This window comes from Taudactylus pleione, unplaced genomic scaffold, assembly GCF_031769625.1.
Source record: "Taudactylus pleione unplaced genomic scaffold, aTauple2 ptg000087l, whole genome shotgun sequence".
In the NCBI taxonomy this organism is placed as follows: Eukaryota; Metazoa; Chordata; class Amphibia; order Anura; family Myobatrachidae; genus Taudactylus; species Taudactylus pleione.
Window position 1 is genome coordinate 1,600,900 of NW_028284489.1, and position 14,227 is coordinate 1,615,126.

Genomic DNA, 14,227 nt, shown 5'->3' on the forward strand with positions numbered 1-14,227 from the left:
CGTTCGCACATCCACTCCTCCGTTTCCAGTGGCAGCCTGTCACCACCCACAAACGACTTCTCCTGTCACTCACTCTGCTGGGCTGTCTATGCACAGCGTGCGAACGCTTCCCGATCTCTCGTACTGGCTCACGCATGCGCAGAATGCAAAAATCAGTCAGCTACGAGAGAGCGGGTCTGAATCAGGTCCAAGTGTCTAACAACAGGCTGCACAATGTTAGTTTCCACCACCGGCCGGAGATTGCGAGAGAGAGATACCGTATGAAGATCTCTTTTCTGCTTGTTAAGGCGCTTATCCACTACACGACTCGCTCCATGAGCTATATCTTGTAGTGTGTCCCCGGCAGTGGTGTGATCAATGTCCTTATCGACATTGAGCACACACACTGAACAATATCATTCACAATATCGTTCAGTGCCAGCACCCTCACACATACAAAAATAAAATGTGAGCTATTCAGTTATAATTATATTTTTTATAAGTGGCTGTTTTCTTTAAACATTTGTAAAAAAAAATTTCTGTTCTTTTTTTCATTGTAGAATTTGCCAAGTACCATAATGCTGCTGGCCATGATTTAATGTCCATTTCAAACATTTTTTCCTAAGCCAAGTAGTACAGTAGGACCTTTCAGACATGAAGATGTGCAATTAAGATATATCATTAGTGTGCCATTATACAATACAGAATGACTAGTCCAATGTTTTGGGTTCATACCTGCACAATTAAGATACAGTAGGCATGAAACATAATGCCATATTGTAAGTGTTTCCTACGTGAGCTGTAAGCCTAAGAATGTTATGTTCAAGGAAGAAGAAAAACTATTTTAAGGACTCTACTACTATTGCTGTCCCGTCTATGAAAGGTCGTGGTTACCTTGATTACACCATTGAAAATCATCCTTCCAAAGCTTTTGAGAAGATGGATGAGCTTAGAAGAAACAACCAGCTGTGTGATGTCCTTATAAAAGTTACTTACAATGGCCAAGAAGAAGACTTCCCTGTACATAAGATTGTACTTGCTTCCTGCAGCTCCTTTTTTAGGGCTATGTTTACTAATAACTTTCGTGAGTGTTTTGCCAAAGAAGTCACCATCAAAGACATGTGCCCCCTGGTGATGCAGCGGCTGATAGAGTTTGCCTACACGTCAAGAATAACCGTTGGCGAGAAGTGTGTATTGCATGTTCTCTTGGCTGCGATGAGATACCAGATGGAAGATGTGGCACAGGCTTGCAGTGACTTTCTTATAAAACAGCTGGACCCCAGCAATGTTATTGGAATCTCTAACTTTGCAGAACAGACTGGATGCATAGATTTACATAGAAAAGGAAGAGAATACATCAATATGCACTTCAGTGAGGTAATTATTAGTATTCCCAGTAAGTGTGCATCTTACACACCTTTAAGACCAGATCCACACACATACGCTAAGCCTGGCAGAAAGAAGGGTAAGGCCAGAGCGATAACGTACACTTTGGGTTTTTTTGCTATAATTTGGGAAATTTTGGTGTGACTTTCAGTGAAAACATTTCTGTAATGTTGTATTACACTAGCACAGAACGTGTCACACCAAACCTATGAAGTTGTCTTTTTTCATTGCTTCTAATCACATTGTACCACATGCAGAAAACCAGGCACTAGCGCATGCTAGCCCAATGATTCCACGTTAACTGTGGAATTAATGTGTTTTTTCTGTGTCCCCTATTAGTGAGACATGTAGCTGAAAAAGTCAATAATGTGATCTAACATCCATAATGAGTAGGGCTTATTCTGCACATAACATCCAACATTATTTGAGAACCATTTGGTATATTCTAGGGGTGTGCACCGGCCACTTTTCGTGTTTTGGTTTTGGATCTGGATCTTTCTTCGTGTTTTGGATCTGGATTGGTTTTGCCAAAACCACCCTTCCGTGTTTTGGGTTCTGGGTTTTGTGTTTTGGATCTGGATTTTTTCATAAAAAATAAAAAAAAACGCTAAAATCACATAAAATGGGCCTTTTTTTGTTCCTACACTATTAATAACCCCAATAACATTAATTTCCACTCATTTCCACTCTATTCTGAACACCTCACAATATTGTTTTTAGGCCAAAAGGTTGCACCGAGGTAGCTGGATGACTATGCTAAGCGACACAAGTGGGCGGCACAAACACGTGGCCCATCTAGGAGTGGCACTGCAGTGGCAGACAGGAAGCCAATCAGCGTTATGGTGCCCATTTGCATGTAGCACAAACCCGGGAGATCCGTGCTACATGCATCTGTGTGATTGGCACAGAGCAATGACAGGTCCGTGAGACCCGTCTGTGCTGCTGTGGTAAAAAAAAAAAAAACCTGTGTAAAAAAAGAAAAAAATGGCGTGCACCCCCCCAAAAAAGAGCAACCAGTCCCGGGCATTAGTAACCCAGTGCTGGGTGTGCTTAAATACAGGGGACAAACGACGTAGGGGTCCCCTGTACTTAAGCACAACCAGCACCGGGCTAGTCAGAACCAGCGCTGGTTGCCAAAATACGGGGGACAAACGACGTAGGGGTCCCCCGTATTCTGCGCAACCAGCTCTGGGCTCTGATCCGGTCCTGGTTCTGGAAATACAGGGGAAAAAAATTAGTAGGGTTCCCCTGTATGTTCCAGAACCAGCACTGGACTTTTTCTAGCGGGGGGCTGATGCCACAGCCAGGGGAGCCCTTTCACCGGGCCCCCCAGCCGCAGCATCAGCCCTGACCGCTAGTCAGCCCAGGCCGGGGATCCCTGGAGAGCTGGGGACCCCCCCAATAAAGGGGTCACCCTCTCCAGGGCACCCCAGGCCCAGGCTGATAGCGCGGGGCTATCCCCGCCACCCCTGGTGGCGGTGGGTGGCGGGTTGATTGTGTGGTGTGGTGTAAATAAAGAATATCAAACATTGTCTTTACAAGTAGAACTGCAAGTCCCAGCTAGCCTGCCCCGCATGCTGGTACTTGGAGAACCACAAGTACCAGCATGCAGGGCATTAAGGGCCCACTAGTACCTGTAGTTCACCTGTAAAAAAAATGTTTAAAAAAACACAGGACACACACACCGTGACAGTATAAGTTTATTAAACATACATACACACACACACATGTACACATACTCACCTATGTAACATCGTCCACTTGTCCGGTAAAGTATCCATAGGGGACCTGTGAAAAAAAACATACTCACCATCTCCTATGCGAGGTTCTGTCCTCTTCGTTCCAAAGTAGGCATCCCCGGACTTGGCAAAAAAACAAAACGAAAACGCGATCCACGAACTTAGTACCGTTCTATAGAACGGTACTTCCCGAATGAGAGCTTAGCGGCGGGGTATCACCATGGAAACCCCGCTGCTAAGCGTTCATTGGCTGAGAGAGGTCATCTCTCGTCTCTCAGCCAATGAACGGCTCCCTCCATTGTAGTCAATGGTGGGAACCGCAGGGTAAACTTTAATAACCTTGCGGCTCCCACCATTGACTACAATGGAGGGAGCCGTTCATTGGCTGAGAGACGGGAGATGACCTCTCTCAGCGAATGAACGCTTAGCAGCGGGGTTTCCATGGTGATACCCCGCCGCTAAGCTCTCATTCGGGAAGTACCGTCAGTACTAAGTTCGTGGATCGCGTTTTCGTTTTGTTTTTTTGCCAAGTCCGGGGATGCCTACTTTGGAACGAAGAGGACAGAACCTCGCATAGGAGATGGTGAGTATGTTTTTTTTCACAGGTCCCCTATGGATACTTTACCGGACAAGTGGACGATGTTACATAGGTGAGTATGTGTACATGTGTGTGTGTGTGTATGTATGTTTAATAAACTTATACTGTCACGGTGTGTGTGTCCTGTGTTTTTTTAAACATTTTTTTTACAGGTGAACTACAGGTACTAGTGGGCCCTTAATGCCCTGCATGCTGGTACTTGTGGTTCTCCAAGTACCAGCATGCGGGGCAGGCTAGCTGGGACTTGCAGTTCTACTTGTAAAGACAATGTTTGATATTCTTTATTTACACCACACCACACAATCAACCCGCCACCCACCGCCACCAGGGGTGGCGGGGATAGCCCCGGGCTATCAGCCTGGGCCTGGGGTGCCCTGGAGAGGGTGACCCCTTTATTGGGGGGTCCCCAGCTCTCCAGGGATCCCCGGCCTGGGCTGACTAGCGGTCAGGGCTGATGCTGCGGCTGGGGGGCCCGGTGAAAGGGCTCCCCTGGCTGTGGCATCAGCCCCCCGCTAGAAAAAGTCCAGTGCTGGTTCTGGAACATACAGGGGAACCCTACTAATTTTTTTCCCCTGTATTTCCAGAACCAGGACCGGATCAGAGCCCAGAGCTGGTTGCGCAGAATACGGGGGACCCCTACGTCGTTTGTCCCCCGTATTTTGGCAACCAGCGCTGGTTCTGACTAGCCCGGTGCTGGTTGTGCTTAAGTACAGGGGACCCCTACGTCGTTTGTCCCCTGTATTTAAGCACACCCAGCACTGGGTCACTAATGACCGGGGCTGGTTGCTCTTTTTTGGGGGGGGGTACGCCATTTTTTTCTTTTTTTACACAGGTTTTTTTTTTTTTTTTTTACCACAGCAGCACAGACGGGTCTCACGGACCCGTCTGTGCTCTGTGTCAATGACACAGATGCAAGTAGCATGGATCTCCTGGTCCGTGCGTGCATCTGTGTCATTGAAATACACAGCAGCACAGACGGGTCTCACTGACCCATCTGTGCTCTGTGTCACTGTCAGTCACACAGATGCATGTAGCATGGATCTCACGAGTCCGTGCTACATGCAAATGAGCACCATAATGCTGATTGGCTGAGAGCCGTGACAGACGGCTCTGTCAGCCAATCAGCACTTTGCCCATTAAAGGCAAAGGCATTTTTTTTAAAATGGCCGGTCGAGGCAAAACCTCGAGATTCGACAGCAGATCTCGAGGTTTTGCCTCGGGAGAGGGATCCGGGGCAGACAGGGAGATCCGAGCTTGGGCTCGGATCGCCCCGGATCCCCGAAGTTCGGGTGGGTTCGGTTCTCAGGGAACCGAACCCGCTCATCCCTAGTATATTCACATGAAAAATTCACATATAGCTAGCAATATCAACAGTATCACTAAAACAGCTAAAAAATAAATATTGATGGACAGTACAAAAACAATGCATGGTAATAATAAAGCAATATTAATCTAGAGTGACTTTTTTCTACTCTGTGCTATATTAATGTTCCCCCCTTATTCTGCAATGATTGTGCTGATTATTAGTAAAGGTTTGGACAAGGCACACACCCACTGCTCCTCTCTATCCCATCCACTCCTGCAGTATATACTTTCCACTCCCTGAATCAGAGTGGTCCTCCTCCGTCTAGGTCTGTCTCATCGAACGCTGCGGTGAGAGCTGTTGGAATGGCGGTGCACACCCAAGCTCCCTCTGCGCATGCATGTTAGAGAAGGAACAGACCATTCCAGATTAGAATATAGATGCCAAAATTGGGTGTAGCTAAAAGGTTTGTTTGCGCTTAACAATTTCAGTGAAAACTGGGAAAATGATTGCCTTCGTCTGGAAAGTAGAAATGGATTGTGAAATCCTTTAGGTGCCTTTCGGGCCAGTATTATATGAAACAGTCTGCATTCTTTTATGTTTGCATAATACTTACATTAAGACTTGCTTTATGTATTTCCTGTAAAATTGCACATATTTCTCCATAACTGTAGGGAACTTATAGGGGTATTCAATATGAAACGTAAACTTCGCTGTCGAAGTTTACGTTTCATATCGGAGTTTTTACCTGCGTTAAAGTATCGGGCGCGCGCCCGGTTATCCCTGTATTCAATATGAAATTAACGGAAACGGGAGTCTGCGAAGTTAGATTTGCGTAAAGTTACAAATTTTTCCTTAAAAAAATTGTAGGACCCCCCTAAAGTTGTAAAAACATGGGGGATCACTATGGGTACCCCCGTTTTAGCCTTTAAATGAAAGTCGGGGATTTAAATAGCCGCAGCAGGTGTTTTTTCCTGACATTGAAGAAGTGATGCAGAAGAGCACTTAGGTTTTTTTTTTTTAGTTTTTTTAAGTGGTCCCATCAAATTTGGGGTACATGAAAATGGGTACTGGCATATTTGGATGTCCCTAAAGTAAGTTTTTTAAAATTCTGCAATTGTGCACCTGCCGCTATAAATCTATTCTAGAAAACACCTGCCGCATACTTGCAGAATAGAGAAAAAAAAAAGAGATTTTGCCCCCCAGCACACTGCAGCAAAAACAATACTTAAATCCTACATGATAATAGTGATTCAGAGGAATTAGTTACACACATTTGCAAATATATGAATAAGCGCCAGGCCAATCGTCAAGGCTCCTCTATACTGGCGTCCCTAAAATTAAGGGGCTCACGTCCGAGAAGCAAGGCACCCGAAAAAATTTCCAGCATACTTGCAGAATAGCCCTGAACCTATTTTCCTATTGTTAAACAATTTTTTCCCATTTTTTTTTTTACCCCAATTTTTAAATACATTTTTTGGGGTGTCCCTATTTTTTTTAAACTTTTTTAGACACAGTTCTTTTTTAAATGTCATTCCCAGGGGTGCAGGCTATTTTTTTTAAGCCTGCACCCCTAACCCCCAATTCTGCACTTTTTTCGACACCTATTCAGTGGTGAAAAGTTATCCCCGTTTTTTATCAAAGACTTTTCGAACCTGCGATAAGTCTTTGAAACTGAATACGGTGTAAAAGTCAAACCTGCGATAATGACGTCAAAAGTGCGATATTAACGCAAAAACAATGTTATCGCTCCCATATTGAATACCCCTATTAGAGTTTTAATCTACAGAACACCAGGCAGTGTTTTATAAATGCCCTTTATTTTAAGGATAATTTTATTCCACAAAAGGAAACTTGCTTTATATAAGTAGAACTTGCTTTACATATAATGCTGTACAAATATGCTTTCCTACAATGTCTTTTTTTAATTTCAGGTTACAATGGAGGAGGAGTTTCTAAACCTTACTCATTGTGAACTCTTGGACTTGGTCAGTCAGGAAAGTCTGAATGTCCTCTGTGAGACAGAGGTATACAATGCCTGTTTAAGGTGGATGCAGTGGGATTTGAACAACAGAGAACAATATTTTACCCTACTATTAAATGCTGTTCAGCTCTATGCTCTGCCACCAAAGTTTCTTGCAGTTCAGCTAAAGCAGTGCCCCATCCTCAATAAGGAAAACTCATGTAGGAAATTTCTGTCTAAGATCTTCCAAGAAATGTCATTACACAAGCCTCTACCAGCAACCAAAGTACGAGGCAACCAACTTATTTATGTGGCAGGTGGCTACCTTCAGAACTCGCTGAACTCTATGGATGCCTATAATCCCCAAACTGGGGAATGGATCAAACTTGCCAACATGTTGGAGCCAAGAAATGGTCTGGGAGCTTGTATTGTGAGTGGTCTGTTTTATACTGTAGGTGGGAGGAACCATTCCTCTACAGAAAATACAGACTCAAACTCTTTAGCTTGCTTCAATCCAATCATAAATCAATGGACTTCAAGAGCAGACATGAGTGTAGCCAGAAACAGAGTTGGAGTAGGCGTAGTAGATGGTGCCATTTACGCTGTAGGAGGCTCCTGTGGATCAATACATCACAAAAGTGTTGAAAGGTAAATTCCATGGTAGATGTTCATACAGTTGTGAGAAACTAGTCATCTATAATTATCTTGCCTCTGCTAATTCCATTGTACATTTATTTTAAAAACATTATATTGAGCTGTATGGCATGGGCTTAGTTATTGAGTACAGACACACAGATTCATCTATTGGTCAGTACTCTGCTTTTGCTCAGAAGAGGAATAAAGTGCGTTTTGTGTATAGCCCACATTTCCTTTATATTCATAGAGGCTAAAAAATAATGTCCTTAACTATTTCAAAATATGTAAAATTGATCATAAAGTGAAAGGATGACATTCATTAGGGGTTATCGCAAAGCAAAGATACATTTATTGAGAGCCGCCAAAACTTGAATAAATTCAATGTAATTGAAAGACACTGAGGGGTCTATTTACTAAGCTGTGTTAGGGGATAAAGTGAATGGAGATAAGGTACCAGCCAATCAGCTCCTAACTGCCATGTCACAGGCTGTGTTTGAAAAATGGCAGTTAGGAGCTGATTGGCTGGTACCTTATCACCGTTCAATTTATCTCCTAACAAAGCTTAGTAAATAGACCCCTTAGACTGTTGAAAAATAATTTACTAGATATAAACCTGACTTAAATCCATTGTTTTCAGCTTTATTTCACTCCTAAACCAATTTGGGCAGGATTAATTTCTAATAAAGTATTTGTCAACAGTTTCACCATCTTTATTTGCTATTAGTTTTCCTTGTGGAACTAAAGTACCAAGAGGTCATGTGGTTCCAAACAGCGACCTATTTTTTTCAACCATTAACATATTACCCCACTGACCAGGGAGTTAAAATGAGCCACAGTGCTATTCAGCATGGTTCTTGTTTCCTTGAAGGAGGGGTCTGCTGACCAGATTTGAGCCATTTTCAGCAGATCTCCCTGTTACAGTGTGACTAGCACAGAATGGTTGTGATTTTTGCGTCAGAACCCCACACTGTTAGCTGTAACTAACACAGCCTATGAGCACTGGTCCTTGTTTGAATTTTGTGGGGAGTTTATTTTTATTCACTGATTATATTTTTTATAAAGATCTGTGCATGTGCAATACAGCAAAATGGAATATTATAAAAAATTATAAAATTCTACTTACGCCCAACTCTAACTCATGTCCTGTTTTGCAGACAAATGTAGTAATCATGCGAATGCCTGACAAGCTGTACTATAGTGAATAAGAAAATTTATAAATGTAATTCGCAAGTATATAGGATAGTAACAAATTCAATATGTGATTATTTTATTAAGAAGCCAGCAAAAAAAATTCTATATATTGCTTATCTTATCAAATAGGGAGCAGATTAAAGAATAAAAGTGGGCACTCCATTTTAATAGTTTGGCATGGTTAAATGTACAGCTGATACTTTGTGAGTAAACATTTAGATGAATGCTTTTGAATGATATGGTCAGTGAGTGTATTAAAATGTCAAGTGGACTTATAAGGAAAAATACACATTTTCTCTATGTGATCTTGTATTCTTGATAAAGCCACTTGAATAACTTATTATTAATAAACTGTGATTCTGTGCTGTATGATAGATAAACTACTTTTCAACATTATCCCCATATACTTGTACCTGAATTTCTACTTCAAGACTGCTGAGAGCCACCAGAATGATTCAAGTACATTTTCCCTATCCAATAGATTCCATTCCTGGGCACGTCAGTTGGCAATAAGTGTGTAGACTTGCTTGGTTTATGTCTGCCCTGGCTCTTTTGTGATGCACACTGCTCAATACTCTAGGTACGATCCTGAAGCTAACCAGTGGACATCTGTAGCTCCCATGCACGTTGCACGAATTGGAGCAGGAATAGCATCTTGCTGTGGGCTTTTGTATGCAATTGGTGGGTTTGATGGAGAAAACCGTTGGAACACTGTGGACTGTTATCATCCTGATGAGGACCAGTGGCATCCCAGGGCACCGATGAGAACTATACGAAGTGGGGCAGGTATGTGCACTGAAATATATATATGTATATTGTGTACTGAATTTGGCCCTGATTAAAGTGCAATGCAGATCCAGTATGCTGCTATTAGGGGTGAGCGGGTTCGGATTTCTGAAATCCGAACCCCCCCGATCCGAGGCCGATCCGAGTCAGGCTCGACTTTTCCCGCCTGACTCGGATCTGAAATCGAGGCAAAACGTCATCATCCCGCCTTCTGAGTCTCGCGGGTTTTGGATCCTATATAAGGTACCCGTGTTGGCGCCATTTTCTCACTCGGCTGTGGACAGTGAAGAGGGAGGGTGGGAGTTAGGGCTGGCTGGGCTGTGTAGTGTAGTGCAGAGTAGTGTTGTGCTGTGCTGCGCTGTGCTGCTGTTGTCCACTACTTCAAAGTCCATAGGGGCTGGCTGTGTTGTGCTGTGCTGCTGTTGTTAATAGGGGCTGTGTCCACTACTTCAAAGTCCATAGGGGCTGGCTGGACTGTGTTGTGCAGTCAGTTCTCCATAGGGGCTGTGTCCACTCCAAAGTCCTGTGCAGTGTCCCAGTCCCAGTGTCCCAGTCCTAAAGGGGTGCTGTAGTTCTGTGTTTGTGAATTGTGTGCGCAGTAGCCGCACGTGCCTCAAAAAAGTAGTGCCAAGCATGCGCCTGTGTCATAAGTAAAGGGCCGGCTGGCTTGATCGTTAAAGGGTGCTGTAACCCCCAAAGTACACTCCAGTCCAGACCAAAAAAAAATTTATTTTCTGTGTTTGTGAATTGTGTGCGCAGTAGCCGCATGTGCATCAACAAAGTAGTGCCAAGTGTGCGCCTGTGTCATAAGTAAAGGGCCGGCTGGCTTGACCGTTAAAGGTTGCTGTAACCCCCAAAGTACACTCCAAACAAAAAAAAATATATGTTCTGTGTTTGTGAATTGAGTGCGCAGTAGCCGCACGTGCATCAACAAAGTAGTGCTAAGAGTGCGCCTGTGTCATAAGTAAAGGGCCGGCTGGTTTGACCGTTAAAGGGTGCTGTAACCCCCAAAATACACTCCAGTCCAAACCAAAAAAATATATATTTTCTGTGTTTGTGAATTGTATGCACTGTGGCGAACGTGCATCAACAAAGGAGCAGCGCCAAGCGTGCGCCTGTGTCCCATAAGTAAAGAGCCGGCTGGCTCATTTCTTAAAGGGTGGTGTAACCCACAAAGTGCACTACTCTCCAGCAAAAATAAAAAAATATTTTCTGTGTTTGTGTGCGCTTTAGCCGCACGTATATATCAATATAACATAAATGGAGGACCAAACTTTCTCAGATAAAAATAAAATAGGGAAAGATCAAGAACCACTTCCTCCTAGTGCTGTTGCTGCTGCTGGGAGTTGTTCATTATCCCAGAGAGGAAGTAGGAACATCACTACTTTTACTAAACAATTGACCCTCCAACAGTCCCTAGCGATGAGGATGAAGTACGACAGCAGTCATCCTGAAGCAAAATGTATAACTGAGGCCTTGACTGCTATGTTGGTGTTAGACGTGCGTCCGGTATCCGCCATTAGTGCAGTGGGATTTAGACAATTGATGGAGGTAGTGTGTCCCCGGTTCCAAATCCCGTCTAGATTCCACCTGCATCCTCAAAGCAGCAGCGACAAGCGTGCATCTGTCTGTTAAAGGGTGGTGACACCCTCAAAGTGTGCTACACAAACAACAAAAATATTGTTCTTTTTTTTTCTGTCTTTGAGAAATGTGTGGGCTGTAGCCGCACCTGCATCCTTAAAGCAGCAGCGACAAGCGTGCGTCTGTCTGTTAAAGGGTGGTTACACCCTCAAAGTGTGCTACACAAACAATAAAAATATTGTTCTTTTTTTTCTGTCTTTGTGAATTGTGTGGGCTGTAGCCGCACTTGCATCCTCAAAGCAGCAGCGACAAGCGTGCGTCTGTCTGTTAAAGGGTGGTGTAACTCTCAAAGTGCTCCAAAAAATAAAAAACTATTTTTTTAATGTGTTTGTGACTTGTGTGCGATGTAGCCGCACTTGCATCCTCAAAGCAGCAGCGACAAGCGTGCGTCTGTCTGTTAAAAGGTGGTGACACCCTCAAAGTGTGCTACACAAACAATAAAAATATTCTTCTTTTTTCTGTCTTTGTGAATTGTGTGGGCTGTAGCCGCACTTGCATCCTCAAAGCAGCAGCGACAAGCGTGCGTCTGTCTGTTAAAGGGTGGTGACACCCTCAAAGTGTGCTACACAAACAATAAAAATATTCTTCTTTTTTCTGTCTTTGTGAATTTTGTGGGCTGTAGCCGCACTTGCATCCTCAAAGCAGCAGCGACAAGCGTGCGTCTGTCTGTTAAAGGGTGGTGTAACTCTCAAAGTGCTCCAAAAAATAAAAAACTATTTTTTTAATGTGTTTGTGACTTGTGTGCGATGTAGCCGCACTTGCATCCTCAAAGCAGCAGCGACAAGCGTGCATCTGTCTGGTAAAGGGTGGTGACACCCTCAAAGTGTGCTACACAAACAATAAAAATATTCTTCTTTTTTCTGTCTTTGTGAATTGTGTGGGCTGTAGCCGCACTTGCATCCTCAAAGCAGCAGCGACAAGCGTGCGTCTGTCAGTTAAAGGGTGGTGACACCCTCAAAGTGTGCTACACAAACAATAAAAATATTGTTCTTTTTTTTTCTGTCTTTGTGAAATGTGTGGGCTGTAGCCGCACCTGCATCCTTAAAGCAGCAGCGACAAGCGTGCGTCTGTCTGTTAAAGGGTGGTTACACCCTCAAAGTGTGCTACACAAACAATAAAAATATTGTTCTTTTTTTTCTGTCTTTGTGAATTGTGTGGGCTGTAGCCGCACTTGCATCCTCAAAGCAGCAGCGACAAGCGTGCGTCTGTCTGTTAAAGGGTGGTGTAACTCTCAAAGTGCTCCAAAAAATAAAAAACTATTTTTTTAATGTGTTTGTGACTTGTGTGCGATGTAGCCGCACTTGCATCCTCAAAGCAGCAGCGACAAGCGTGCGTCTGTCTGTTAAAAGGTGGTGACACCCTCAAAGTGTGCTACACAAACAATAAAAATATTCTTCTTTTTTCTGTCTTTGTGAATTGTGTGGGCTGTAGCCGCACTTGCATCCTCAAAGCAGCAGCGACAAGCGTGCGTCTGTCTGTTAAAGGGCGGTGACACCCTCAAAGTGTGCTACACAAACAATAAAAATATTCTTCTTTTTTCTGTCTTTGTGAATTGTGTGGGCTGTAGCCGCACTTGCATCCTCAAAGCAGCAGCGACAAGCGTGCGTCTGTCTGTTAAAGGGTGGTGTAAACCTCAAAGTGCTCCAAAAAATAAAAAACTATTTTTTTAATGTGTATGTGACTTGTGTGCGATGTAGCCGCACGTGCATCAACATAGTAGCAGCGCCAAGCGTGCGCCTGTGTCATAAGTCAAGGGCTGGTTTGGACATCTGATCCGGACTGAAGGACGTGCCAACAATTTCTGACAAGTCTACTGTCACTGCATATGATACTGTCCTCAAAGCAGCAGCGACAAGCGTGCATCTGTCTGTTAAAGGGTGGTGACACCCTCAAAGTGTGCTACACAAACAATAAAAATATTCTTCTTCTTTTTTCTGTCTTTGTGAATTGTGTGGGCTGTAGCTGCACTTGCATCCTCAAAGCAGCAGCGACAAGCGTGCGTCTGTCTGTTAAAGGGTGGTGTAACCCGCAAAGTGCGCTCCACAAACAATAAAAATATTCTTCTTTTTTCTGTCTTTGTGAATTGTGTGGGCTGTAGCCGCACTTGCATCCTCAAAGCAGCAGCGACAAGCGTGCGTCTGTCTGTTAAAGGATTACATCGGTGACAGCATCCAAGTAGGCATGTCAGACAGTCCGTACCTGTACTGGCAGGAAAAAGAAGCAATTTGGAGGTCCCTGTACAAACTGGCTCTATTTTACCTGAGTTGCCCCTCCTCCAGTGTGTACTCCGAAAGAGTGTTTAGTGCAGCCGGGAACCTTGTCAGCGAAAGGCGTAGGAGGTTGCTTCCACAAAATGTGGAGAAGATGATGTTCATAAAATGAATTATCAACTCTTCCAGGGAGACCAGCCTCCAGAACGTACAGAGGGACCTGTGGTTGAGGATTCCAGCGGGGACGAATTAATACTCTGTGAGGATGAGGATGTACACACTGAAGAGGGTGAGGAATCGGTGGATGAGGAGGATGAGGATGACATCTTGCCTCCGTAGAGCCAGTTTGTGCAGGGACAGATTAATTGCCAACTTGTTTTGTGGGGGCCCAAACGAACCAATCATTTCAGCCACAGTTGTGTGGCAGACCCTGGCGCTGAAATGATTGGTTTGTTAAAGTGTGCATGTCCTGTTTATACAACATAAGGGTGGGTGGGAGGGCCCAAGGACAATTCCATCTTGCACCTCTTTTTTTTTCTTTGCATTATGTACAGTTTGGGGCCTAGTTTTTCAAACTGCCATCCTGTCTGCCACTGCAGTTTCACGCCTAGATGGGTCACGTGTTTGTGCCACCCACTCGTGTCGCTTAGCATAGTAATCCAGCTACCTCAGTGCAACCTTTTGGACATAAAAACACTATTGTGAGGTGTGAGGTGTTCAGAATAGACTGGAAATGAGTGGAAATTAAGATTATTGAGGTTAATAATAGCATAGGAGCAGAAAAACCTACAAATT

General features: G+C 44.0%; 1 protein-coding gene across 7 annotated transcripts in view; it reads left to right on the forward strand.

Moving 5' to 3' along the window:
• LOC148529029 (kelch-like ECH-associated protein 1A) overlaps nt 1-14,227 on the forward strand; it is a 122,050-nt gene that overhangs the window by 29,251 nt on the left and 78,572 nt on the right. For 6 of the 7 annotated variants that reach the window (XM_088468939.1, XM_088468940.1, XM_088468938.1 and 3 more), the window contains exons 3-5: nt 540-1,356; nt 6,940-7,616; nt 9,376-9,581. In XM_088468939.1, the coding sequence (XP_088325065.1) occupies nt 793-1,356; nt 6,940-7,616; nt 9,376-9,581 (1,447 nt within the window). In that variant the 5' untranslated portion in view covers nt 540-792. The remainder of the gene's footprint in view (nt 1-539; nt 1,357-6,939; nt 7,617-9,375; nt 9,582-14,227) is intronic. The other variant, XM_088468942.1, reaches the window with a different exon arrangement.